Below are 28000 nucleotides of genomic sequence, written 5' to 3' on the forward strand. Positions count from 1 at the left end.
GTAAAAATTAAAAAAAAAGGTAAAAATGTGAATTTGCTATCTTTAAATTTTTGCCCAGGCTTTATAATTTTTCTGGCTCCGCCACTGATTGACATGACTACACACATAGTTGAGAAAATTGGATCGATTGAGAATTGATGGCCTGATTGGTTCGATTAAGTCATTGGATCGAAAATACAATCAATTTGGATCAATCCATTTTAATTTGATAGGGTTTGACAAAAATTGGTGACTTGGACCAAATTGGTTTGATTTGACCCGATTGATGTATAAAATATGTTAGGCTCGCACAATGACAAGTATATCATACGCAATAATAACAGTGGACTCGAAAGTCTGAATACTGAATCTAAAGGACCAATTATGTTCTCAATTAGTTAAGTTTATTAAACTAACACTAAAGATTATTAAAAAAGGATTTAAATATTTTTATAATTTTGGTTTTTAAAAGAAAGCAAATAGATGAATATAAAGAGAGGTTTCGAGTTATAATCAATATCAAAAGATGTTTTTACCTTAAATCAATACCTAATGATCATGGATCTATCAATTTAAGTCGAAGGATAAAATAAATTCTAGGGGATGATTACTTAAAGATTAACTAATCTATCGAGGATTATCCAAACAGTTTTATTATGTAATGTGGTGCAAAACATTTTCTACCTAAATCTACCAATTACATGTAGATGGTCACTACTATGCAATCAAATGAGTATTAGAATGATCGGTTCCAAATAAACATTAAAAACAAGGGAGATAATTAATTAACAAAATAATAAAAAATTTCATTAAGAACAAAGAAATGAATACATTTGAACAATTACATCATAATCCTCGGATCAAGGGGACTTGCCACTCATGATCAGAGCAAAACTAACAATCATATAAAAAGTAAACAAAGACATACCAATAGGTAAGAGCAATGATCACAATCCTCCTAATGGTGTTGCCCACGCTTTTTAGTTTACAAAAGTCTTCAATGTTCTCTTGAATTCGTAAAAAGATAAGAATAAAACTCAAGAATAAACTCAAAATGAATTTTACAAAGCCTAGAAACCTATATATAACTTCTTAAAGATATTTGCACAAAAAGGTGCACCACGGTCATTGTGAATCCACCATGGTCGTAGTTGGAAGTGACACTGAAACCTTGGGCCATTATGGATTGACCATGATCCTCATGAGTTGACCATGATCATCATGATTTGACCATGACCATCGTTGAATCTTGACGTTGTTCTGGAGGATTGTTATCACTTTATTGTGATTGTGCTGATTACCATGGTCATGATCAATGTACCACGACTGCAATCAAATAGAGTTTTCAAATCTTCATAGATTTATGTAGTTTCCAATTTTTTTCACTTAATTGAGCAGTTGTGCTTCTCAATATAAAATTAGTGTCCAAACATGAGTTCTACAAAAAAAAAATACATATAAAATAGTACAAAAACTCATACAAAATATCACTTAAAAAGTAATTTATCGCCGGTCAATCATTTTTATTTTTTTCTACAATTCCTAAAACATGTTAAACTATTAATAGCTAATTATTGAATACTAATGTATAATATACTCATAATATTATTTTGATCTTAATGAAAATATATAATAACTAATAATTATTATCTTAATTTTGATATGATTTAATATTTATATATTTTATACATCTTCATCACATTTTCTCATGACCATTTGACAACTTGAGTACTTAGTCATAGAAAATAATAATAGTTTCCCTTTTGCAATTTAATGATAATACCCAACAAAATAATTTATAGTAATAAATAATTATGTAACATTAAATTATAGATTATGAATTCATCATATTTTATTAACTATATTATATATATTTTTTAATATATATAATGAATTAATCAGACCACCAAGTGATCCACGGCCTCCGACTCATTAATCTAATACCTCAACCGGATTAATTTTCATAACGGCGACTACACATGATTTTTATAGTTAAATTAAATAGATGAGCTAAATCACGAAGTGAATCTAGTTACCACTCAACCTCGTGGGGTTAAACATGAAAGTTGAAACTGTGCCACATCCAAATACTTGGCACAAAACAATCTACTAAGGCACCAATAATCATAACAGTAAAAATAACAAAACAATTAAATGGATAAAAAAAAGAAAACCCATAAGATTGAATCCAATTTGGGTTCGCCCTTTCATAACCCAAAACTAGAATTTCCAATTGTGACTAACTAATTAAATTGCTAGCTTTACAAATTATGTCACCGTGAGATGAAGAAAGATAGAAAGAAAATACATATCCACTAGGCTAGAGGTCAAACCAGGCCAGAGGATTTCCCCCTTCAAGGAAACAACGACTTCAGAGCAAACTGAAAAGGTCAAATCAACGGAAACATGCGAATATAGGATTGTATCGTACGAGGTTCCTCCCTAGGTTGATGTCCAGATAAGGCAGACATCAAGCCTAGAGTCGAATTTATTACATCATCACCTTGAGTTTCTCCTTTCCCTATCTTATCTCTAGCGACAGGGTACATTGACCCACTCCCTGTGTTAAATATTTGCATCGTGCACAGTTCCAACAAGGAACAAATAACCACATTAGGATCTGAAACAACAACCCTTTTGCCACATCATGGATTTTTAAGTTAGAACTTGTGAACTCAAAATCACCATTAGTTTAAGTCATTGTTCTATTGGATAATAATTAGAAAGAAAAACCAACACAAAGCGTCACAATAGGTTAGCTACCACTACATAATTTTACAAAGAGATTACATCAACACAAAATCTAAGACCACACCCACCACCACTACAGAGCATATCACTAAATTTGGCATTATAACTAAGAAACCATTCTATGACTCAACACTAACTTCTGTCAACTGAGGCTTCACTTTGGGAGGCCTGCCTCTAGGTCTTCCAGTGGAGACGGCGGTGGGAGACGGCACAGCCGGTGAGCGAGCAACCTTCTTAGGCCTTCCTCTTGGCCTGCCAGTGGCAGGGGTGGCCTTAGCCTTAGGGGACTTAGGAGGGGCATTAGGGTCTTTTGGGGGACGACCCCTTGGCCTTGGAGGGGACACAACAGTGCCTGGTGGCAATGGAACCTTTGGCTTTGGTGGCCTTCCACGTCCCCTCTTTGGTGGGGCATTTGGATCAGCTTTCATGTAATTGTTCTGTTTGAACGCAAGCTCTCCACTCTCTTTCATCTTGTTCAGGTGACTCCCCAAAACAGTTTCATCTGGCAACTCACCGTAGGTGGTTTCTATGTACTTTGATATCGCTGATTTATTCGATCCATCAGCCTCATTCAGGGCTTCAAGTGCTTTCACTATCATCTACAACAACATCAACATCTTATAAGTCTCACAAATTATGAATTAAGTCTTTTTCAGTAACAGAGCTGGGATGCAGTAAAAATCATAGCCCATGTTCATGAATTCGGGTAAAACTCATTGTAGACCAAAAAGGGGCACCCTTTTTTTCCTGTTTGCTTGAATTGCTAGAAAACCCTATTTTTTCCCCCCTTTTGTTTCCAAAAGTACTAAAATATTAAGCTGGGTGACCAAAACAAGAAACCCAAGTCAGTGAAAATGCACAGATCAATTACATCAGTGTGAAATCTGCCAACTTTACTAGGAAAATTGTTCCAAGGTTTAATAATTTTGGAGAGAAAAAATAAAATAAAAAAGGGATTCTGAATATTGATGTGAATAACCTCAGGGTATGGAGGAAGCGATTGAGGTTTGTTAACCTCTTCAGTGGCCATTGAAGTAGCAGCTTGTGAAGAAGTTCCAAAGCTTGCACAGTACTATCAACCCACCCAAAAAAAATGCAAACTTTAACAGAGGCAGGTTCAAAATTCTTTTTTTCAGGAAAGTGAAGGGTATGATATGGATGACTCTTACAAAGATCTGAGGATTGAATTTAAAGGAAGATAAATAAATTAAAAATTGGAAAGAAATTTAATTAAAAAGAAAAAAGGGGAAAAACTTCATGCCTCTTTGTCAATTCTCTTGTTCATCTTTACGGATATGGACGGCCAGGAATTACCCAAAAGACAATGATCCCACGGCCAAAGATCTATTATTAAGGAGGTCACTCGGATCGATGACGTGGCAGGGATGTGCTAGTTCACAGGAATATTTGAAGGTACCCTGTTGTCTTTTGCAAGCTTGTTCTTTAGGATGAGGTTTTCTGACGGAGACTATCCCAAGTTTTAAAAATCATTCTAACAGAAGTTTAATATGTTTCATATTTAATTTTTTACAGTCATTATTTTTAATTTAATAGTATTTTATTTTTTTAAAAAAACATATTAAAATGTCTTTTTTTTAAGAGGGATAACATGTCACAATTTAACCACTAAAATAATTTTATTTTAAATTAAGAAAGTAAACAATTTTGAAACTGCACTCGTTATTTTTGTTTGATCATTGGTATCCTTATTAGTTTTTGTTAGATTCTTAAATTAAAAAAATTGAAGTTCTTGTAAATCCGATATTTTTAACGTATTTTCTTTGCTAACACTTTCTCTGTAAATGTCACTATAGAAAGAGTTGCATATGAAGGATTGACAAATTTTCAAATTATACTTCTTTTATGGAATAATAACATACGATTGGCTGAATCCGTGACCTTTTCAATTTGGATTACCCAATCTTGGAGGCACATAAAGGAGTTAAAAATATGAACATATGTAAAATGAATTGTGTAAAAATTGTCAGACTAAAAATAAGGAACAAGTTTAAGTTTTTATTTTTATTTTTATTTTTTTTACATATATAAAGGATTTAATTGGTTTTTCTACACTGTTAATTTGAAGACAATCCTAATATAACTGCATATCCATGATTTAACCCAAAATCTCTAGTTAAACAAAAATCATCCCACCACATATGATTATGATCCACATGCTTGGTGATCCAATATAAAAAATTTTACATGCATAACAATTAAACTCATATAAAAAACAATTGTGTAAAATAAAATAATATAAAAATAATGCAATAAAATACAAAATATGAAAAAGAAAAAAAAATCCTTGTGAATACCAACATTTTTGTAATGGAAACTGTAAAAATAATTAAAATTTTGGGTGTTGTAACTTGTTTGCACAATTATGTCTCTTTATATGAAAAAAACAATTATTTCTCTTTACACACAAATATTTACATACACGTTACCTTACATGTTTATGAAATTGAAGAATATTAACAATACGACATTCTTTAATAATTAGTAATTGAAATTTTTTTATCTGTAAAAATCAAATATAAGTATTGAATAGTTTATAACAGCGTATATTCATTTAATGGGAAGAAAGATTTAGTACGGAGCAAAATTCATATCACTTTATGAGATCTAAGTAAATTTAACGTAATAATGTATAATATATTTTTATCAGCTCATTTTCCACCAAACATCGATGGGAAAATTTGAAGACAAATTATTCTAGTATAGGTTATATCCGTAAAAAAATATGAAACATGGGTTTACCACAGACAACAAATGTACACCAGAAGAAAAAAAAAAAATCATAAGCAACAATGATCAACAAATAGATACAGATTATACATCATGATGGACACATGATTTTCCCGTGAGGTTTACAAGCCCATACTTTTAGCACCCCATTCTTCACCTACACCTACAACTTCAATACTTTCCTTCTCCCACCTAACAAACCTAACATAGGATAAGGAAATGAAATATAAAATAAAAGGATGTATTGAGAAATAAGACCAACTTAAGGAGACCAAATGATGTTCTCCTATAGTCCAGCAAAATTTTGGGGCTCACACAATTTTTGTAGATAGCCCATCAAGCTGACAACTTAGATATGGACAGACTTCAACTCTTTTTTACCAAATTAACAAGCCATCAAATGATACCAGAAATCCCTCCCTCCGTTGGAGAAAATTTTCTGATTTTTTGCAACAAAATTTGGTTACCTTAGGTCTACATGATGCAGGGTGAGAAATGACTTCCCACAAATCCTAAACGTGCACATTCATCATGAAGCAACATCTGCATTGGCCAAGGAGTGAAATATTTCAGCATTTTGAAACGTTGGTGCTAGGGAACTAGCATGATTTCCCCCCCCCCCCGCCCCCCCCATATAAATGCATACCTAATACCTTATGCCTACATGTCTTTGGTTGGTGAATGTTAACTTGACTATAGTGGATCATTTCCCAAGGTCTTCAGGCGAAGTTCCACAGCCTTAAGATCACGAAGATGTTGCAAGATTTCTTGAAGCAGATCCACTCCTTTCTCTCCACCATTCTGTATGGAACCCATGCAGTGTTGTAGAAACTCCTTATCTGTTTCAAGAGCTTGTAACCTCTCGTAAACGCGATCAACCTCCTCTTCAATGCATGTCTTCATGCTATCCATTTCGAGTATAGGAACTGAGTTTTGCATATCAGATGATTCAGATTCCAATTGTCCCTGAAATGTGTATGTTTCCTCAGTCTCATTCTCAGCTGCATCTAAATACGGCAGTAGCTTCTTTGCCAAGGAACCCATTAGAGAGTGTTTATCATCTGAAAACCCATTAGAATATCCATTTTCCTCTAGACTGCTAAAATTGCAGTTCTCATTCAAGTCTTTGTCACCATACATCGATGAATGCTCAATCAATTTGATGTCATCAAGGAATTCCTCATTATCTCCCAATGAAGTAATCTTTTCCTCTAATGCTTTGAGCTGTTCTAGAATGGAAGCCCTCTCTTCCTCAAATTCTGCCAATGTATCATCAAGAGCACTCACATGCTTTACACAGTCTAGTGCCATCTCCTCCATATTAGAAACTGTGTCATCAGTTGCATTAATGTGGCTGCTCTCCTCATGGTTGAATAAGACATTATCTTCGTCCTGTGCCTCGCGGTTAAGATCAATGGATAGCTCATCAGTGTAGTTCATATTGCTGCAAGAAGAGGAGGAGTCTCTACTTCTCACACTTCCATCTTTCATTCTTCTCAGCACCCTTAGTTTCTCTTTTGCTTCATATTCCATTACCTTCTGCCTATACTCTTCCAACTCCTCCTCAAGTTCTTGCTTCTCTTTCTCCCTTTTCATCATCAACTCATTCAAAAGCTGCAAAGCTTCCTGATCATACTCTGATTGTTCTTCCATCATCCTCTGGTATTGCAACGCTTCCATCTGCATTGCTGCCTTTTCTTCCTGTAGTCTTGTAATCATTGCCATTGTCTGGTTGGCAGCTACTGCTGATGCACTTCTCTCTTCTTCTAGTTCTTGATATACAGCACTTAGAGCCCTTCTTTCAGTTTTTAAAGCCGTTTTTAGCAGGTTGATTGTTAATACCGGGTCGCCACATTCTACCTCACTTGCAACACTCCCATCCACAGAGTCATCTGCTACTGATTCTCTTTTATGCAGGTAATGCAGGCCATCTACAGATCTAGGAGTCTCAGGAAGTTTCTCTTCTTCTACTTCATATGACTCTGAGCACTTGGATGATTCATGGCTTGTTTCTTCATCAATTTTCTCAACTGCTATTGTTTTCTCAATCATCTTAGCATACTCGGTGTCATTTGCACCCGTTTTATCTGGACCTGCATTGTTGTAGTTCAATTACAATTTAAAGAAATTGAATTGAAAAAGGAAATATTCTCATTTTTTTTAGAGTTAAGTCCTTCACAATTAGAGAAGCTAAAAAGACAACGGTTTTGCTTACTATTTCCCACTAAAGAATCAATAAATAGAAAGTCTTATTGGTAATAGATAGCAAAACTGAAATCATCATCATCATAATAATAATAATAATGAACTAGATGTAAAACTTACAGAGATTATTCTGGGCAATGAATTCATCAAAGGCATTTGAAGCTTCAGTATCATCTTCACTTGTGGAAGATTGATCTTCTGGTATGTTAGATAAGCAAGCGGGTTCTTCAGATGGAGGATGATTATCTGTGGGAACAAATGTTGAAATCATAAATGTTTAGGACAACTATGTGATCATAATTAATGAACTAGCCAACTAAGTCATTTTTTTTTCACGTCCAAGCAGGAAACTAGCCTCTCAAGTAAGCTCAACTAAGTCATTTTTTTCACTACAATTATGTGATCATAATTAATGAACTAGCCAACTAGGAGGCATGAAACAACAAAGTTCATGCACTTCTTTGTACCTCGTTTATTTTCTGGTTCTTCCATATCTGATTCTATACTTATATCATCATTGGATAAACTTTGAGACTGACTTAGATGATTCTGAGAAATAAATTCATCAAAGGCATTTTGAACTTCAGCATCATCATCACTTGATGAAGAAGATTCATCTTCTGATATGCATTGACAAGAGCAGGCTGGTTCTTCAGATGGAGGCAGATTAGCTGTGTGAGAAAATGTTGAAGTCATAAGTCAGAAACATTTAAATAATAATCTCTCAAGTGAAGTATGCTAAAGTATGTTTTTCCCCTAAATATGTGATCAACTGATCATTATTAATGAACTAGCCAACTATGAGACATGAAACAACTCAATTGCAAAGGGATCATGTTTGATTCTTAAAATTCTTGTACTTCTTTCTACCTTGTGGATTTTCTGGTTCTTGCATAGCTGCTTCCATACTGTTGTCATCATTAGATAAACTTTGAGGCTTACTTAGATTATTCTGAGCAATGAATTTATCAAAGGCATTTTGGACTTCATCATCATCACTTGATGAAGATTCATCTTCTGTGCATTCACTAGAGCAGCCTGGTTCTTGTGATTGAGGCGGATCAACTGCATGATGAAAAATTGTGATTTTTAATAGTCACGGCATACACAATAAGATCACTCAACAGAAACATACTATGCTTTTTGTTTTCAAGCACTGACTTTTAATAATAATAAAAAAAGAGAAATAGGAAACGTGAACAACACTAGTGTGAATTGATAAAGTACCAGAAATTCTACAAATCATGCACTTTCTTGTACCTTGTGTATCATCTGGCTCTTCAGTATCTGCTTCAATACTTTTGTCACTATTCAGCGAAGTCTGAGCTTCTCCAGCAGTAATCCTGTGTGGATGTACCTCATCTACTGAATTCTGTTTCAACCCTTCAAGTTCCAAAGTTATACAATTTTCCAAGCTCTCAAGTTCTCTCACACTTGTTTTCTCTGCTTTCTCATCCACTGTGAGTAATCCTTCCCTTTCTAAGATACTTGATTGTGCTTCAATTGGTGACTCATTAACAAAGGTCTGAGTCTGAGTCTTTTGCTCCATCTCCCTCAGATCCTCCTTCAATTTGTATGATTCAAAATTCAAAGAGGTAATAGAGTCTATTAACTTGACGGGCACCAAGCGATGGTTATCACAATCCATATAATTCTCAAAATGCATATTGATAACTTCAAGTGATCTATCTCCATACAGTGAACCCTGCATAGTGGAAGTGAATTGACTAACAAAATTGTGATCACCACTTGGATCCAGCTCAGTGATGATAAGATCATCTTCCTTCTCATCTTTTTCTGCATCCTTTTCATCCGAATGCAAGTTTGAAACAGAACTCGAACGATCCTCCGCCACCTCTCTGAGGATAAAACTCTCAATATCAGAAAGTATCTGATGCTCATCTGCTACCCCTTCATCATCATGATCTTCTTCTCCATTGTTTCTCTCAAACTCAAACTCAAACTCAAGGTCCTTATCACCTTCTTTTTCATCATCTATTGCCTCTTCCACAATCAAGGACCCTTTGCCTGTGTAGTCCTCATTACCCCAAGAAGGCTTCAACAGCAAATAAGGAGGGTAAAGCTGGCTGCTCAAGCTCTCATTGCAACAAGAGCACCTTCTCATTATGTCATCTTCATTTTCATGTTTGCCATGACTACTCACCCACGAGATGAAAGCGATTCTGTGCCTCATTCCAAACGAGTTTTCGTGCTGGTTTGGCCGAGAGGCCAAACAATCCTCACACATGCTGTGTGTTTCTGCGAGTCTCTGATGATTTGAGCAGTAACCAAGCTTGGAAATCTCAGCTGCATGAGCCTCACACACGAGATCCTTGTGCAAATGCGTGCCGTGTTCTTTCTGCAGCACGTGATCAACCCTTGAACACCAAAGACACGGTGGTTGGAGGCCAACACATTTGGCAAATTTTGTGATGAGGTAACTGAACAAAGAGTTAAGGAGAAGGAGTGCAATCAAGAGCCATTCAAGCACTGCATAGACTAGAATCACAACCATTTTATTGGTGTTTCTATGCAACATGGTAGCAAAGTTATTGGTAGCCATTGATGTTTGTTTACCTTTGTTTTTCTCTTGTGACTTTGAGTGGTGTGTGTGACACTGTTAGAGTTATTGGGAAAGAAGAAAGGAGCACAACACAAGAGTACAGAATAGAATAGAAAACAGGTTCAGAAGAGAAAAGAAAATGTTTATGAAGGTTTGAGAAGGAATGAGTAATTGGGAAGAAAAGCAGATAGCTCTGAGAAACGTGCTAGTGGATTCAGTGAGTGTATCACAGTATCAGTAATATGCACCGTTAAAGTGGATGTCTGCAGTGACTTTGATCGTAATATTATATTTTATTAATCATCCGTGGTTGTTTCATGGGCAACCCGACATGATAATAACCTGCTAATATTATTGCCATGTATAGTCTTTTTGATCTGTCAGCACCATATTCTATTATGCTCATTTATGCATCCAAAATTAATGCACGCTTTGGAATTGGAGAATTCGGGATGTTAGATTACAATAGTGACGCATATTAGTTTGGGAGAAAAAGATTATATTATCACTACAGTATAAAAAGTAATTTTATACATACATCCCATTATACTTCATATAATAAATTTATTAATTTTTAAAATAATTATTTTAAATGATAAATTATATAAGTGAATAACAAAATAAAACTTTACATTATTAATATAGACATTAAACTCTTAATTTGGATACATAACATACATCATTAAAAAAAATACTTTGATAAAGAAAATACCATCAATAACATTCATGACCAATAGCATAACAATAGAGTTTAATTTTCGTGCAAACACAAGAATTAATTAAAACTATCATAAATATGATTTTGAAAGTAATTTTTCACAAAATGTCTACAATCTTGTCATGTGTAACAATTATGATTAGATGAGAGTTTAAAAACTTTAGTATTGTCAGTAGATTTTAATTAAATTTATTAACAATGAGTTTAATTTCATACATTGTCATTCTCAGTTTAAAGATTTTTAGATAATCAACCAACGAAAAATCATTTTAAATATCCAACAAAGACAGTGGAACAACTTATAAATACACAGTGAGAACTTTCACTTCACAGATGAGAGTCACTATATGTAATGTTTTTGGTCGTCCACGCACTGCTTCAAGACACGACCAAATTACAGAAAAAAGCTAAAAAGAAATGTAAACTGAAAATGAAAATTGAGAAAATACTAAACAAACGGAAGACAGTCCTTGTCATTCCATGAATTTGGCTTGGGTTGGGCCCCTCCACGCGCAAGATGGTCCCCACCAACATCCATAGTAGGTCATGCACATATGCAATGTGTTACTTTGCCCACCTGCATTAGTACTAATATAACATACGCTCTTAGCAACGGCATAAACTTCTACCATTCATTATTCAATGTAATTTTCTAAACAAAAATATGCACTGTTTTTCTCTTTAATGCCTCATCCTGTTCATATTTCTTTCATTGGTTTAATGAGGTTTCAGTTTAGGCTCTACAAATTCATTTAAGTTTTTATTGGAATTATTATTGCCTGTTATAGTACTCGTTCCCTAACATTCAAATTGTAATTTATACATCTAGGCGTCCAATTTCAGGATTATATACATAATACTCTCTCTAATAAGAGTTTTTATATATACATCTATTATGTAGAAAAAGAAAACATATCATAAGGAATCGTGGGTGACTTGGGATTCTTCTATTGAAAATTTTAAAGTGAAGGGCAGAAATGATGGAACAAGGGTGTCAACAGTGGTTGGCATCATGAAAAGGCTAAATTGAAAAGAAAAAGTGAGTTGAAAGGAGGGAAGAGATTGAATCAAATTGGGGGGGCTGTGATAGTGATTTAAGGTCTTTTGTATGAATAAAGATTAGAAATAATGTAATGTGGGATCACGGTCTGGCCTACAGCTTTTGCTCTTTAGGTCCGGACTTTCTTTAGCTTTTGAAAAGTTCATTCCAGGATTTAAGATGCAAAGAGATTGTTAATGAAATAATCAAATCATATCTTACCAACTGATACCTTAATCAAATTAGAGGATGGTGAAGACATCTTTAGGCCACGTTTACTACCCGGGAACCATGATTAGGATTTTGTTTAAATCGTGACATAAACGAACAATAACTGCCCCACATGCACCCAAAGCACCTCGTTCATAGATGAAATGTATTTAGTTACTCTTAAGTATAAAAAGAAATTATAATCAGATAAATTATCAGAAAATGTGTAATTTTTGGGTCATACTGTTCATGCGATCTTTCAATCAATAGTAAAGAGTAACCTATTGGTATTGTCCACAATCTTTTTAGAAGCTATTCTTTTTAGACTGCAGATTTTTGTTCAAGAGATTCTATCTAAGCCTTTTTTTTGTGGCGAATATATGACCACTTTCAATGCAAAACCTGATAACATAGTTACCTTATAAGCCAAAATGGTAGGTTATGATTTATGAGCAACAGTACAACACTAGCAGTCAGCTCAGTGTAATGGTTGTTTATGATCAACAATTTTCTTGGCAAATAGGTTCAATCTTTTCTAGTTTTGGTTCCCTATGATGACGAAGATGGTATAAAACATCTAAGTCAATACTTAATAAAATCAGTCACATAATAAAAGGAAAAAAAATAATCCCATTTCTTTGTAGTAGACGTTTATTTCAACAATGAAATCCTTTTGTCTAATAATATTCAAATAATCTAACATCAAGGGATGAAATTGCTCTATTGCTTGCACGTATGCAATGCTCAAACAACCTTGGTACTATAGTACTACCAACAAACCAAACTATGCAGCATTTTAGGTGCCTCCATCATATATATTAGGACAATAAACGGCCCAAAGTGCTGTAGCAGAAGCAATATGAGTTCTTTCGTACAAACGAGTATAATCACAAATGTGCATCTAAGATCTATGAATATGAGCAAAGAACTGCATTTTATGATGCACATAAACAGCATATTGGCATCTTACACTAGCAGTAGTTTCTTTCTAGGGATTGCGTGGGTTAATCCTATACTAGTTAGTATACTTGGGAGGCAACTATGCTGTACAGTGCAACGTTTAAAATATTTCTCATTTGGTATCTTCATTATCAGATTCTATGCTTCCTTTTTCTTCCATGGTGTTTTCATCCATCATGAACCTCCAGCTATCGCCTTCCTCTATTTCCCATTGTTTTTTCAGTTCATAAATAGCTTTGGATGCTGCGGTAGCAATGGCTGGGTTGCTATCTTCTGCCAGTCTCTGCAACAGAAACCAAAGGAATCAACTTTGCTAAAGGGATAAAATGAAGCTATATTGCTGGTCAATAGCACTTCTTGCATAAAATTATAATCATCAACCTGTAATGCCCCCATCCCTGCATTTCCAAGAGTCCACATGGATGGTGCTGCTGCCAATGCATTCGCTAAAGCCCGTCTAGAAAATGCACATGACACACATGCACATATTAAAAAAAAGCCCACAGAAAACAAAAACAAACAACGGAGGAAAAGCATGATAAGGTATCGATTAAGGTTGAATTCATGCATGTTCTTTATTTGATAGTTTTATTTTTGCAAAAGATCTATTTCCATGTTACTACCATATATTTCTTTAAGAGTATTCATGAGACACTTTGCATCATTAATTAATCTTTTTTTTAACCATTACATCATTAATTATAACTTAATGCCAGGGAAATTCTAATTCAGTATTTGAGAATTTTGTAACTGTGACACAACAATCAAAATATGTTAATCATGAAGCCAACCATGCTTAGATCATAATTGCATAAAATAACCTTCCTACTAGTTATATATTGCCAGAAATTTTAAGAGCAAAGAATTTGATTCAAAGAAAAACATGGATTTTCACTTTTAACTTTGCACATTAGAGAATGCAACCAATTCCTTGAAAGATTGTAACATCACAGGAAGCTTACCTAGTGCTGACATCAGGGGAACTAGAACACTCTGCCAACAAAGAAACACTTTGTTTACCATCCATTGCATCCAGATCTATAAGAGTTCTGACCAACAACTCAAGCTGCCCCCAGCAGAAAAGAGTATGTAATTACTTAAATAATGATTGAGATAAGAGTTCAGACAGAAATAAAACTGAATGAAGAATCAAACCTCTTCAGGATCAGTGTAATCGATTCCATCTGCCTCAGAAAGTGCTGATGCCATACTCCAGTATGCTTCCTGTACATCTTAAAATCTTTACAATATGATTGATTGATATGTTTCCTAGTTCCATTGATTTAGGGGGACTGGATTATATATAAACAACTAGAACAAAATGGAAAAGAAAAAGACCTGAAGAGCAGCAATCCTTTCTGTGGTCACATCCCCAGGAAAGGAATTTGTGGTTTTTCCATTCTTTTCAAGCATTATTCGACCTCTTACATTATTTTCTGAAAGGGATCCTTTATCTCTGCGAAGTGGACTGCATGCCAACATCATATGAAACACTTTAGAGCTTATTATATATAAGCAGACATTTGAAGTTACTTCACTTACAAGTTATACATCTTGCTCACCATCCTGTTGTGGATGTTTTTGATAAGCTGCAAAATTTACATAATAGAAAGTAAATTTATTCCTTTGGAACTTAAAAAAAAATGAGCATGGGATTTTGAAATAAGTTGTGTAGCATATTTATTAATTATTATAGTGTATGCAGAATAATGCCTGGTAGTAGGGATCACTGATCACACAGTTAATTTGAAAAAATAAAAACACTAAAAAAGTTCAATAGAAAACACTTGCAGAGTTTAAAATATCACCTCCAAGGCCATAAGGGGATCTTCCATCGCACGTTGCTTAGCACGTAAGTCAGCAAGACGTAAATCAGCCTGACAGTTCAAAGTTATGTCAAAAGGAGTTGTATTTTCTGGCTATTCATATGCATTTTATGAAATCAAACACTCTTGTGTTTTCATGATATAAACTTGCAAAGGGATCCAGCGATCCATATAAAGATCTATAAGAACAGAAACAATTTTAAAAATCTAAAACTAAATTGAGAAGCAAACCAAACTGTGTATCTTTACTAAGCAGTTTTGTTAGGTTCAGTTAAAAAAGAAAAAAAAGCATTATTTTATTTGGTCCACGGTTTGAAGGGTTAAACTGAACCATATGATATACCTTTTACATAGAATTGGGATCAGAAGGCAATGATATAAAACTTGAGATACATACACCATATAAATGCCTGTTTGTTTTAAAACCAGAATTCCTCCCACATTGGCACACGGATCCAATGTAAAATCTATGATTGAGATTAATCTGGGCACACATCTCAATTACAATCAATGTTTTAAAATTAATCCTATAAAAAATTTCTATCCAATTTTAACACAATTTGACCTAAAAATCTCCTCACAAAAAATATTTTGGTCAATACGGGAAGCATTAACAAGAGTATGTGTTGAAGGTGCATATATAAGTTAAAACAAAAAATGTGAAAAAGTTATAGATCAAATGATTTGCTATTCCTCTTTTCTGAAAAGTACATTGTGTTAAATTTTTTACGCCTATATGAGGTACAAAATGTTTTTAATTATAAGAAATTTGAGAGCACGGAAACAGGTTTATAGTTGCTTGAGTTACTATAATTGCTTTAGATGAATTTTATTTCTCAACAAATTGCGTGAAATATCAACATATTTTATTAACTTATAATTTAATTTAATGAATAATTGTTTGGGAAGATTGAACTTCAAGTTTTGCCTTGTCAATTTTCTTAAATGCGTGACACGAGTATTTAATAGATGTCCCAGAAAATATGTTTAAGAGATCATGTGTTAGGATCCAATTGCAAAGTAAGGGATTTGAGATTTTAATGTGGGGTTTATAAGGTTTGAGCTCTCCAACTAAAATGGGTAGCTTTTGTGGTGTGGTTCTCCTAAGGTTCTTATCATCATGCCACTCCCAAGGTGTGTCCATGCCAATCCTTGCTAATCATATAGCCAAACACCATGTCTTACATTTTTCATTTATGCCCACAAATGAGTTTAGTTCTTTGTTAAATAGAGATACTATTATTCGATGGAAGAGAAAGCACATGTCTATTTTTAAGATATTTTGCAACAATGACCAAGTCTTTTCCCACTAGGTGCCTAGGTGGAGTAGGCTACACTACATAGATCAAACAATGCCATAATGTTCTATTGAAAATCATGTCTAGACCTCCAAATCCTTCTTGATGGTTTCACTAACAATTTTTGTTGATCTCCCTCTACTTCTAGCAATTGGGCTACCCTCCATCTAATCTGCTCTTATGATTAGTGCTTTTAGTGGTCTTCTCTAAACATTCTTCTACCATTTTTTTCTACAATAGGTGCTATCCTAACTTTCTCTCTAATGCATTTATTCTTAATCCTATCTTGTCTAGTACAAGCAAAATCAATAGTGGTAGGGATATGAGCAAAATATATAAGAAAAATATAACATGATGCCAATTTTCTCAATATTGATTTTATCAAACTAATCACAAATAGCACTTGTAGGAGAAAACTAAGCGATTAAATAAACAGATGTACCTCTAAGGCCCCATCACTCCAATGCTCATCAGCAGCATTTTTTAATCTGGACTGAGCTTTATCCTTCAATATCTGCCAAGCATATATTATTAAAAAAAATTATTTTACCACCAGTGTGTACTCTTCATCTTCAACCACCAAATTTAAAGATCTAGGTGATACATACAGTAGCAATATGACTAAGTCGGCTAGCTTTTTCCTTGACATCACGGTCAATTTTCTCAGTATCCTCTCTTGCCCGAGCTATGCAGCAAAATAAAAGTAAATGTAAGTTTACCCTATAACCGGTACATATGAATAAATCATCTACAAAGGTGCATCTCTTGAACCTTCCCCAATAGGAAAAGGAAGTCATAGGAAGAGAAGTTCAATACATATGTAGAGAAAGGATAATTACAATAAGTAATCACCAATACACTATGACAGAACTATATAGTCTCTTGAACTACAGATGCTGGTTTGATACACTGCCTATATCATTTGACTTCTTAGTCTCTCCCTTTCTTTAGTTGGGCAGAGAGGAAGGGCAGGGAGTAATGGGAGGATATCCCTAGGATATGAAATGCAATGACTTGTATTCTAGATATTTGGAAAGTTATTATTTCTAACAAAAACAATTGTTTCATTGGATGAAATAAGTGAGATAAAAAGTTGAAGTACAATAATACATCATTTAAAGAAAAGTGGGCTAACCATCAAGTTTGAGAAATTCAGTCCCAAGAAAAGCAACATCTTGACGTGCACGAGCATCCAACCTCATTATGCCACTGAGGAAACAAGATTTAACAGTTATTCTTTGCATCAAGATGAGATTTTATTTTACCGTTATTTCTTGAATGAGAGATATTTAATGGTGTAAAATATACAATTACATGAAATGAACTGACAATGACATGAGAATCAATATTTAGGTCAGCTAGAAATATTCAATGTTACAATTCCTCATGTCAGGACTCAAGATTACTAAAATATCAATACCATTTAAAACAAGGCTTATTGAGTAATTGAATGCATAGTGATAATCAAACAGTTCTCCAACTAAAGGATTCTTCGCAGCTCATAAAAGTGGACTGAAGAACAGTAGTGGAAGCATGTTTTAAACAAAAATATATTGTTTGTATAAGACCAAAACCAGGTTACTGGCAGTACCGTGAGAGAAACTTTGCATCATTACAAACGAATCTACAAGCATCAGCCAAGCCATGAACAACAAGAGTGTGATCATTTTTCTCATCTTTGGTATGTGCCCTGTACATATGATACAATCTCTAATATGTAAGTTTGAATCCTCAGATTTTATGGTGACAAAATCATAAGTCATTGTCAAAAGGATAAGAAAGTTTAACATACAATAAATTGGCAACTAAAAGACATTAATTAAGGGGTACAGGTTCAGAATTAGGAAACAGCAGAAAAAATTGTAACAGATGGACTGTCGTCTATATTTAATTCTCTTACCTATCATCATAAGTTGTAATACTTTCTTTCTCTTCAGTATTATTTGCTCCTGTTGATTTACATGAGATAGAAGATTTCTTGGAGATCAAACCAACAGGTTTTCCGTTAAAGAACCAAAACCAGTCATTGAATAAGGTTGATCTCTGTGTGTGGAGACATCTATAGTTCAGATGTTCATGTTCCAGTCTATGTCTTGACAACTGTATTCTATTGATCCTTGTTGACGAGGAAAAATAGTGTTTTTCATGTGATCTGCAAAGAGCTGTTCTTTTAGTCACAATAGGACTGCTAGAAACTTTGTTTGCAGCGAGTGCCATCAGAAATATCAAGAGAAGAATGAGATATGCCTGGCCTTCATTTCACTTGCAATATCTCAATTCTGTAACGAAACAACAAAGAGAGAATGAATTCATTGAATTTACATAGAGGTAGTGGATATTACAATGGGTACTTTTCTGACCACAATTTCCATTCTTCAACAGGCATATTGCAAGATATGGTTTGTGTTCTGAAAAATACAATTTGAGGATTGATTGACAAAAAAGGCAAAATTAGCAGCAGAAGTCCTTCAATGTTAATAATGACTAGGCCATCATCACCATCACCATTATTTGATGAAAATCAAGACAGGTATGAATAAGCAGCTCAATACATATTTTAATAAAAGTAAGTCAGACAGGTCAAATTATTGGTGAAGTCTATGTCATTTTGTAGAGGATTACTTATAGCAATCATAATGCTATGAACTTTGAACATTCAAGTTCCAAAAAGAGTAGTCAAGAGTAAGAAAGCTTTGTTAGGTTATCCTTATGAAAATCTCTGCAAATCCACTTCTGGGATGGATTATTTCAGATATCTGATAATTTCAGCATTTATGCAACACTCTGCACCCTATTCTCAACCTCAATCAAACGTTTCTCATAAAGAACATCTTTTAATAAAAAGACACAACTTAATTATCTGTCAATTCCCCATAAATCAATCATCTTATTTCAAAGCAACATGATGTCAGTACCTTGGTTCTGATCAAATTTTCCATTATTTTGATTTCAGCTAATTAAATGTTTTAAAGTTAGGAACATAACTCAAATGTTTGAAATACAAGGTCCTAAACAGTTAGTGAGTGCCATAATTTATTTATTTATATAAAACTGTTGATGGTCAATTGAAGTCAATTGATTACTTAATCCATGAACCAGATCAAAATGTGTTCATCCTTCTTCAATATCCGGAAGTAAATATTGATAATTGAACGACATCGATACTACTGGGATTATAGAGACTTCAAGTTTAAAGTTCAAAACTTCAGATGCAGATTACATTACCAATTTTCATAAACACGAATTCCAGATTTGTCAATTAAATTCATCCAATATCGGCATGCCCAACAATTCCCATCATTGCAAGAGGAACATCAGCATTCAATATTGAAAAATCAGATAGATCAACAAAAAAGGGGAAATATCCGACAGCATCGTGAACAACATAGTACGATGTCGTTAAAACTTCAAAAACATGGAAAAAGAACTCACTGTGCAACAGCAACACATCCCAATTAAACACAGTAAATGACAATACCCAATTGAGAGAAACGCTGGAGAGAGTGTGTGTGGGTGGGTGGGTGAGAAGATAGTAACTTACTTGTGGAAGAAAGACAAAGGGGGAACAGGAACGAAGAATTATAGTGAGTGAAGGTGAATCATATATGTATCACAGTGATAGAGACTGAAGGGAGTGGAGGAAGGAGAACCACAAGATGAGGGTGTGGCCCTTTGAGTGCCAACAAACAAAAAATCAGAATGGCGCAATAGAGACCATAAGGAATGGAGTATTGTGCGTTGTAAGTTGTGCGTGAGGAGTGAAAATGTGAAATGAAGCTCCACGTCATTCCGCGTTCAGACATGCTTCATAATTGCCCTGTTTCTTTGGACAGAGACACAACAACTCTATCCGTAACGGATGGACTAGTGGTGTGTTTGGAATTTGGATTTCCAAAGAAAGAAAATTAAGGAAATGGAGGTAAAGCAGCAAAACGTTTTGTACCCCTGCGTTTTTGTTTTTATGCCCAAGACTAGAGTAAGATTTTATCTTTTTTTGGTCAATAGGCTTAGAGTAAATCTAATCTGCTTTTCCCCCATATTGCCCATATCCTTTAAAAAAACACGCAAGCCCGATACTCACAGCATATATGAAGGACTTTTTTATGTTGGATATTTGTCATGAAAATAAAGCGTCTTTTTATATTTCTTGGTCTGAACCATATGTATCTTTGACACGAGACATCAAAGTCAAATTGGATAAAATGATAATGGATGGCAAAACTTTCATTCCAAATATTTAGTTCCCATTTAGAGTGGGGAACATATTAATCTGCTGCAGTAAAAAGAAAGTGGCAAAACTTATCTTCTAACTGTTACATATAAAACTTCAATTTAATTTAAGCTTATGTTCCAATAGTGAGCCACAAGGGATCTCGAGCATGTCCCCTGGCGCTCCCCCCAACCCAAAGCCCTCTTCCTATATGATTTGTTTCCTCGTGTAAAAATAAACAAATCAAACAAGAACAAGCAGACATATTTCCAAGATGGCGAGCACTCTGTTGTGTCATTTCACAGAACACCATTCATGTTACGATAAATCCTTAGTGCTGTCATTGTTGTCATTGATCATTTTGGTGGTTTCTTCACATTTGAAAGTCCAACCAGCAAAATCAGTCTCTGAAAATAAAGAGGAAGGAGTTGCTTTGAAGAATGCTAGGGGAACCTGCTTTACCCTCCGTGATATCTGCAATGATGCAAGTTGTCACCAGACGATACAAGACAATGAGCAGTATGCACATCTTTCTCTACTTCCTCTTATAATTTATACAACATAAGCACATCATGAGAAGCGAAGAAAAATAGAGCAATTATTATATCACCTCTGCTCCAAGGATTGTTGCATATGAACCAGCACTAAAATCACCAACATTAACTTCAGTTGTTTTTGCCCTGACTGTCAAATCATTCCCAAGAGACAAAGCAAACCTAAAAGCACAAGCAAAGTACGCAACATTTAAGGGAGTATGTCAAATTCCAAATATGACATTTGAAATTACATTGGGAAAAGAAGAATAGGAAAACTAGGAGTAAAGGAACAAGTTCAAAACACTTGCCGTGAGGCAGGAGGACAGTAGTGGTGAAGAATAGTATCAATTTCCCAAAGAGAACTCCCTGCTCCAAGAGGTCATCATCAGCAAAACAAATATAGAAGACCAGGGAAAAAAATGTAACTCTACCACCAAGAAAGAGTTTACTACTTGACTTTATTTCCTTAAAGACTGAAGTCAGCAATACATAACGAAGATACTTACTCATAGCACCTGACTTCTTAGGATCAGTTTCACTACTGTTAAAATGGTCAATGCCTGATTTCTGGCTGGGCATGGCAACAGTCTTCGCATTATCCGAGTTAGTAGCCATTCCTTCATCTGTTCTATGATCCCCTTTCCCTTCATCAACACCATCTTCCTGCTCATATACAAGTTCAATCAAGATGTAATATTTTAATGTGATCCTTAATAACATCTCCAGTACTGAAGATGCAATCAAGAAACCAACGGTTGGCTTAAGCACTAGACAAAACAAAAAACAGATGAAAGAAAACTGTATTTACCCGGTGCACCAAACAGTTGATCGAAGGATGTCTACGCAAAATATTGTGTATCAGAGCCGTAATAACTAATGCCCCTGAAGGAGGAACTGAAAGCAACAACCTACTCAATTTCTTCGCAAAGGAAGCAGCCAGGTAAGCCGGAAGAAGAGGTGACTTGAGGCAAGAATCAAGAAGCTGCAATTAGAAAATTGCATATTGTCAGCAAGCAGCACATGCATAGGATTTACATACAGCAAAAACATTCTTATCATTCACTTAATCTCTACAAATGTGGCTGGCCAAATGACTTAATCTCCATTATTATCTAAATTGGAAAGCATAGAAAATTTACAAAAAAAAAACAATTTAATAGATCATTAATATGTCCTTCGTACAGCTGAACAGAAAGCATTCTTTTTTAATTCAAAAAATCCACTTTTGTTATTTTTATTGTCATAAGTGACAAAAATAATTAACAAAGATTCACCTGGAAAAACCTTGCTCGATGTTTTGCCATGAAGATAGATGGAACTAAGAGGGCATATAGTTTTTCATAGAAATTTGGGTATTCCAATCCATACTGGGTCATTAGGACAAAAAGGCTGCTAAGAGCCATCACACTGACCACACCACCAACATCATATGATCTTGTTAAGAAATCACTGCACAAAATAAAGTAATATGATATCAGATTCAATATCTAGTTATCATAATAAATTGCCAACTTTATGGAACATAGATGTTTACCATAACATGATGGGATTAGAAAGATGAGGAATAACTGCTTGGTGAAGATTAACAAGAACCTGGTAATAAAAAAATAACAGCTCAGGAAATCGAAAGGGGGAAAAAACATTAATGAAGAAAAGAAGAAGTATAATAATGCAGTTGCATACTTGCATTCATATAAAATTAAGGCATAAAAAAAGAATGCCACATATTCAATCACCACAACAATAATTACCATTCACCTTCATATTTTACAATTTACATACCTAAAATGAAATCAAACAAAGTGTAAAGTAGATTGGGTAAGTAATATATCACATGATATGATTACCCGGCTAAAATGTATCTGATATCTGATTCACAAATAAAATATCTTCAACAAAAAAGTATATTACCCAAAGATTGCTTATTTAGCCATCTGATTACTATCCTCTCTGAATGTAAGATTTTCATGTTTTAAATCAGAATAAAAAAGTTGGCACTGATAATCTACTGACATCTGAGCCTATTCAGGTCAAAAATAAATGTATTTGTACATCTCACCACTTCTTCCACCAAGAAAAATGCAGACCCAAATATCCTTCACAACAGCAATCTCTCTTTTGTGAAGATCTAAAAATCAATATGAAAAAACAATGTTGCATTCTAAAGTTTGTATAGAGCAGCTTTTATGTCATAACGCATCCCAAGTCCTGACATTAAGTATAAAGGACCAATTGCCCATATAAGCAGTTAGGTTTTCTTCATTGTTCCCTTTGGATTACATTTTCATCTCTGTTTCCAAATTGCATATTAATCCTAACAGTAACAAAGAGCAAAAATACACATGTGCAAATAAGCAAGCAGGTACACATGCAAGCGACATATGAACATACACAGAGATGTTCATGCAAAGTCCTGAAATATTATGGACTATTAGAAATGGGTTGGACCTAACTTGAAGGAGGTGGATTACCCAAGTCATATGAGGAGTATCCTAGCCATATTCCTAACAAATGTGGGACATATTAACACAATCCCCTCATGCCCAAGACTGAATACCTAGAGTGTGAAGTTTGTAAAATTGGACATTTGCAGATGACCCAATACCATGACTAGATAAGCCTTAATACCATATTAGAAATGGACTCTTCCTAACTCCCAAACGCTAGCTCAAAAGAGGAGGACTACCCAAGTCTTACATCGACTATTCTAGTCACATTCTTAGCCGATGTGGGACATCTTAATACAATCCCTTCATGCCCAAGACTAGACTTCTAGAGCATGAAATTTACAAGACTGGACATCTACAAGAGATCCAATATGAAAAGTAGATAGGGTGTGATACCATAACCATATAAGAAAGGAGTAGACCCATCTTAAAAGCTAGCTCAAAGGAGGAGGATGTCTAACAAGAAGTATTCTAACCATATTCCTAGCTAATTTTGGACAAATAGTCAAATAATCAAAATTACACCCAAATAATGGTATTCTTTTATAATCAAGTTTGTTCCTTCTATATGCTCCTAATGCCCATCCCATATATGAAGAAGTACTGAAGTAGTTAACTTCATTGAACTTGAAGGCCTCTGTTTTGAGTATAGAGATAATAACGACAAGCTATTATCAGCCCAATGCATGATAATAATTTATAATTAGGCAGTTTATTTAATATCACCTGTGATATATAGCTGATTAAGAATCTTACTGCAACCAGTGATTTTTTTACCAGAAGACTATTTAAGCTTCATAGATTAATAAAGGTTCTGAATGAAAAACAAAAAGGCCATAAGCTGAAATAATCTGTTCATTCGTAGAAAACAAAAAAAGGTAGATGAACTGATGACTAGGACTTTGAAACTTGGTATCTTTACTAGAAAAGCAATAATTCCCTCTTGCAAATGATAAGTGGTCCTCTCTCTTAACCTCTCTTCTTATTTATAGTCAACATGGCTCATTTCTTTGACCAAATAACCTAACTAGTTAACTGTTGTAACTTGTAACTACCTAACTAATGGGTATCTATCAGACTTCTAGCTAGCAGAGATTCAAGATTATAATGGTGGTAAAATTGGAGTGCATTAAGGACACAGTAAGTATAGAAACCATCTTAACTCCAGAAAAAACAATAACATCCAGATTTCTGAGTCCACAACCTCTATTGGTTAAAGAAACTTATTGGCATACCTATCAATATTAATTTCTTTTACAAAAAAGAAAAATAAAATTGAGCAGGATGCCCTCAATTCAGGACTAATATATAAACAAGTTTTATCAGCTCTCCTGTATGCATGGTCAGATATATTTACAAGTAAAGTAAGGACCCAATATTTAAAGGGAAGGGCAACCACTATTCTCAAGGCATGGCATATAGGTTACCACCTACCACACTACCATATTTACAATTATTATGATCATTGTTAAAACCACAATGTTACTTTTAGGAACATAGGAACCTATGATTTTTATACCATTTCTTGCTCATGTAAGATCAGAGATTTGTATGATCATTGTGAGATTGTCAGGTAAACATGCAGAATCAAGGGATTGGCGCTTCAGATCCATCAACACAAAGATCGGGTTTTACAACCCAGCCCAGAATGGTTCCTCTAAAAAAAATTACCTTAATCATTCATCTCTGCATGTGAAACACCATCCAAATGCAGCTGTCCCTCTTTTCAAAATTCTCTCCCATTTCAATCTAATTTCAAGTTCAACTTGGGTGCCAAGATCTCTGTTCTTTTCTTCAGAATATTATTGAAGAACAAAACAAAAAATAAGATGGAAACTGGAGAGAGAAAACTGAAAGAATAGAACTGAATTGTTGAAGATTGAAGAACAGAAAATTGAGGATAGAATTCCCCCCCAAGGATTTCCCCTTCAAAAAGGATATCTTCTTTCTCACTAACACAAACTATCAAATTCACAGAATGCCCTCCTTCAATGTAATTTCCTCTATTTATAACCAATCTCTTCTAACTAGGCCAACTAACTAACTAACAGTTGTCATTATTCAACTCACATTATATTTCCTAACAACGAAGAACATATAGACAATGATGGCTATATATTGTATTTCTATTCTACTAGGATCTTACAACCCATGTTACAATTCCACCATTTGTGTTTCTTCCCCCCTTCGGCTCCTACATTGGATCTCAAGACAACCTTGAGACATCTTACATGACATTCGCACCATGATTCAGACTATAATGTTTCAGCTATATTCAAATTTCAAAAGCATAACTTGTGGATTACCTCTTTGTAAACATCAATTGGAAGAGGCAATCTAAGATACGCAATCCATGCTTTAGTAAATTTTAGCTTCATCTTTTTGGCAATTTTGGCTGCTGACAATACCTATACATGTAAAATGAAAATTAAGTAGACAGTAAAAAAAGAAAAACTACACAAACAATTACAAGAGTTTTTAAATGAGAAGGCCCTTCAATATATAAATTCTTTAAAATGAAGATAAGAAAACTACTAGGGAATTGGAGGTCAAGAGTTCCTTAATAATGAAAAAACAAAAATGGGGAGTAACATTTAACTTATCAAACAGTATGGAATAATAACTGACATTTTTGTTAGGCTTCTGGAACTTCTGTGGCTTATCATCAGCACCCTTATCTCCATAAAGCTGCTTATGGTCACTTTCTATGGACAAAAAAATCCAAATTACAAATAGAGGTACACTATGTATAGATCTCAAAAGGATCAAAGTCAAGATCTTCTGATCTTCATTATGTTAAATAGTTTTTTAAAAACCAAAATGCCTAACAAGCAAATGAGCAAACAGTTACCTGAGCTGCTCCACATTTCCAATTCAGATGTATTATCCGAGCCTTGATGTGGGGGAACATGTGATATAGTGTAATACATGTTGTGGATGACACATTCCATACTGAAAAGGAGTACATTTTCAAGTTATCAACAAAATTAAATCATTATGGTTATTTAAAGTAAATTGTTCATTTCCTAGTTTCATAACTTGGACTAAGTCTCCCTGGAAGCATTCAGAAAAGTACAACTTTAAACTTGCACTAGACAGAATTGAGCTGCAAAACTATAGCATGCTGTAAGCATTGTTTATGATAAAAGAAAATAGTCATTTAACACTAATGATAGCCAACCAGCTACGATGATCTACAAACATATCTTGACAAAGGAAGGAAATAGAAAGCAAGAGAAGTAGCTTCAAAGCAATGCCTATAGGTCTTACTAACTTTGAGCTCATTTGACTTTCACTGGAACCATCAGCATTTGCAATTTTATCATCTGACAAGGATAAGCAAATGAGTTATCCAACAGAGAATACTCAAATAGTTGGAAATTGAAAAAACAACACACAAAACTCCTGTTTGCAATTTTGCACGTTAAAAATTGGAAGACCAAGACAAAAGCTAGGCTACAAACGCACCTGAGACATCTTTTCCCTCCAAAGTACTAGCGAGCTTTTTTAGACTTATAAACGTAAAATACCTGCACCAAGTAACTTAATAATTCAGTAAACCAACTAAACTCCATAACCAACATGAGCTATGCACTAAACACTCATGGACATAAAATCGTGTCAGTGAAAGAAGGACTGACATATTCATCCTCATAACACTTACTGCATAAGTTCAGCCTTCCAAAAAAGGGGCTAATAGTAAAACAATACAGTATATGCCATAAACCGTGATAATACCAAAGAACTTAAGAGCCACATTAAAAACTTGATGATTAGAAAAACAAAGGTAGCAAGCATAATATCCATACCGGACATCGATATACTTGAAATACTTCGACGCCAGTAAATCCACCAAAAAAGTAGGGGGACTAGTAGAGTAAACCTGATAGCATCAATCCAAAATCAACCAAATCAAATCGAAAAAACGACAACGACAATTATCAACAAAATTGGCATAACGTACAATACTACAAAGAAGCTTGTGGTACAGAGAAGAGTGGAAGGCGCCGCCATTGGAGACCTTTACGAACTCCATGAGCGTGTCCAGCACGAGTTCCTTGAGCGTCTCATCTCCCTGCGGCGAAGCGAGGACGTCGAGGAGGGACTTGAGGAACTCGTCGAACTTGGAACGGAGCCAGGAGAGGTAGATGAACTCGGATTGGTCGTCGCCGGAGGAGGGAGCGGCGGCGGCGGAGGAGGAGGAAGGGAGCTTGGGGAGGAGAGGGAGGAAGAAGGAGTGGAGCGAGAGGAGGGATTCGAGGACGTGGTGAGGAGGGGAAGAAGGGGAAACGAAGGAGAGGAGAAGAGGCAGATTGTTGATGTGCGAGGCGGAAGAGAGAAGCTGGTTCCCTAGGGTTTTCAGCTCTGCGACGCCGTATCGTCCTTTTTTCTTCTTCCTTGGAGGATCCATGCTACGCCACAATACGCACACCAGGGGTTTGAGGTTTGAGGGAGGGAGAGAGAGTTACTTGAGTGGAGCAAACACCCGCAGTCCGACCCGGACCCGGAC

The 28000-nt window shown here is 34.9% G+C and overlaps 4 protein-coding genes across 9 annotated transcripts; all 4 read right to left on the bottom strand.

The window, feature by feature from the left end:
* Positions 1-2666: 2666 nt before the first annotated feature.
* On the bottom strand, positions 2667-3910 carry LOC114383025 (HMG-Y-related protein B). The gene is made up of 2 exons (XM_028342604.1): positions 3710-3910; positions 2667-3329 (listed from the first exon to the last, which is right to left on the bottom strand). The coding sequence occupies exons 1-2, from the start codon at positions 3758-3760 to the stop codon at positions 2850-2852; spliced, it is 531 nt and encodes a 176-aa protein (XP_028198405.1). The 5' UTR covers positions 3761-3910; the 3' UTR covers positions 2667-2849.
* Positions 3911-5505: 1595 nt separating this feature from the next.
* LOC114383262 (myosin-binding protein 3-like) lies at positions 5506-10497 on the bottom strand. Of its 3 annotated transcripts, none has more exons than XM_028342890.1 (6): positions 8944-10497; positions 8626-8748; positions 8151-8354; positions 7804-7929; positions 6125-7571; positions 5506-6021 (listed from the first exon to the last, which is right to left on the bottom strand). In XM_028342890.1, exons 1-5 carry the CDS (start codon positions 10244-10246, stop codon positions 6172-6174), a joined length of 3156 nt encoding a protein of 1051 aa, XP_028198691.1. In that variant the 5' UTR covers positions 10247-10497; the 3' UTR covers positions 5506-6021; positions 6125-6171. The 3 variants fall into 3 exon arrangements, with proteins under 3 accessions (XP_028198691.1, XP_028198690.1, XP_028198689.1); XM_028342889.1 differs by having other exon boundaries at positions 6132-7571; positions 8554-8748; positions 8944-10496; XM_028342888.1 differs by having other exon boundaries at positions 8554-8748; positions 8944-10496.
* Positions 10498-12910: 2413 nt separating this feature from the next.
* LOC114385343 (senescence-associated protein AAF, chlorolplastic-like) lies at positions 12911-20063 on the bottom strand. 3 transcript variants are annotated; one of them, XM_028345381.1, is made up of 13 exons: positions 19839-20056; positions 18198-18576; positions 17889-17987; positions 17433-17506; positions 16906-16982; positions 16740-16811; positions 14982-15050; positions 14716-14762; positions 14512-14641; positions 14329-14397; positions 14136-14239; positions 13555-13630; positions 12911-13456 (listed from the first exon to the last, which is right to left on the bottom strand). In XM_028345381.1, exons 2-13 carry the CDS (start codon positions 18512-18514, stop codon positions 13286-13288), a joined length of 1305 nt encoding a protein of 434 aa, XP_028201182.1. In that variant the 5' UTR covers positions 18515-18576; positions 19839-20056; the 3' UTR covers positions 12911-13285. The 3 variants fall into 3 exon arrangements, with proteins under 3 accessions (XP_028201182.1, XP_028201183.1, XP_028201184.1); XM_028345382.1 differs by having other exon boundaries at positions 19730-19841; XM_028345383.1 differs by lacking the exon at positions 17889-17987 and having other exon boundaries at positions 19839-20063.
* A 354-nt stretch (positions 20064-20417) lies between these two features.
* LOC114385342 (nucleolar complex protein 4 homolog) lies at positions 20418-27990 on the bottom strand. Of its 2 annotated transcripts, XR_003660858.1 has the most exons (15): positions 27455-27990; positions 27300-27373; positions 26959-27020; positions 26765-26816; positions 26342-26442; positions 26119-26195; positions 25797-25898; positions 22578-22636; positions 22318-22492; positions 21852-22025; positions 21550-21706; positions 21352-21409; positions 21118-21223; positions 20752-20981; positions 20418-20532 (listed from the first exon to the last, which is right to left on the bottom strand). XR_003660858.1 is itself a non-coding variant. In XM_028345379.1 (14 exons), the coding sequence occupies exons 1-14, from the start codon at positions 27899-27901 to the stop codon at positions 20826-20828; spliced, it is 1800 nt and encodes a 599-aa protein (XP_028201180.1). In that variant the 5' UTR covers positions 27902-27989; the 3' UTR covers positions 20572-20825. The 2 variants fall into 2 exon arrangements, 1 of the variants encoding a protein (XP_028201180.1); XM_028345379.1 differs by lacking the exon at positions 20418-20532 and having other exon boundaries at positions 20572-20981; positions 27455-27989.
* Positions 27991-28000: the final 10 nt, after the last annotated feature.

The sequence above is a fragment of the Glycine soja genome, chromosome 14, assembly GCF_004193775.1.
Source record: "Glycine soja cultivar W05 chromosome 14, ASM419377v2, whole genome shotgun sequence".
Lineage (NCBI taxonomy): Eukaryota > Viridiplantae > Streptophyta > Magnoliopsida > Fabales > Fabaceae > Glycine > Glycine soja.

Excerpts from the sequence above, each read along its gene's own strand:
- LOC114383025 (XM_028342604.1), bottom strand. The coding sequence starts at position 3,760 with ATGGCCACTGAAGAGGTTAACAAACCTCAATCGCTTCCTCCATACCCT. Across the intron at positions 3,330-3,709 it reads CGCTTCCTCCATACCCTGAG|ATGATAGTGAAAGCACTTGA; the intron begins GTTATTCACATC and ends ATGTTGTTGTAG.
- LOC114385342 (XM_028345379.1), bottom strand. The coding sequence starts at position 27,901 with ATGGATCCTCCAAGGAAGAAGAAAAAAGGACGATACGGCGTCGCAGAG. Across the intron at positions 21,410-21,549 it reads TAAGAAGTCAGGTGCTATGA|GGAGTTCTCTTTGGGAAATT; the intron begins GTAAGTATCTTC and ends CTCTTGGAGCAG. Across the intron at positions 21,224-21,351 it reads TACTGTCCTCCTGCCTCACG|GTTTGCTTTGTCTCTTGGGA; the intron begins GCAAGTGTTTTG and ends TTGTGCTTTTAG.
- LOC114383262 (XM_028342889.1), bottom strand. The coding sequence starts at position 10,246 with ATGGCTACCAATAACTTTGCTACCATGTTGCATAGAAACACCAATAAA. Across the intron at positions 8,355-8,553 it reads AGAACCAGAAAATCCACAAG|CTAATCTGCCTCCATCTGAA; the intron begins GTAGAAAGAAGT and ends TTTCTCACACAG. Across the intron at positions 7,572-7,803 it reads CATTGCCCAGAATAATCTCT|GTCCAGATAAAACGGGTGCA; the intron begins GTAAGTTTTACA and ends ACAACAATGCAG.
- LOC114385343 (XM_028345381.1), bottom strand. The coding sequence starts at position 18,514 with ATGGCACTCGCTGCAAACAAAGTTTCTAGCAGTCCTATTGTGACTAAA. Across the intron at positions 17,988-18,197 it reads ATTACAACTTATGATGATAG|GGCACATACCAAAGATGAGA; the intron begins GTAAGAGAATTA and ends TCATATGTACAG. Across the intron at positions 15,051-16,739 it reads GGAGTGATGGGGCCTTAGAG|GCTGATTTACGTCTTGCTGA; the intron begins GTACATCTGTTT and ends TTGAACTGTCAG.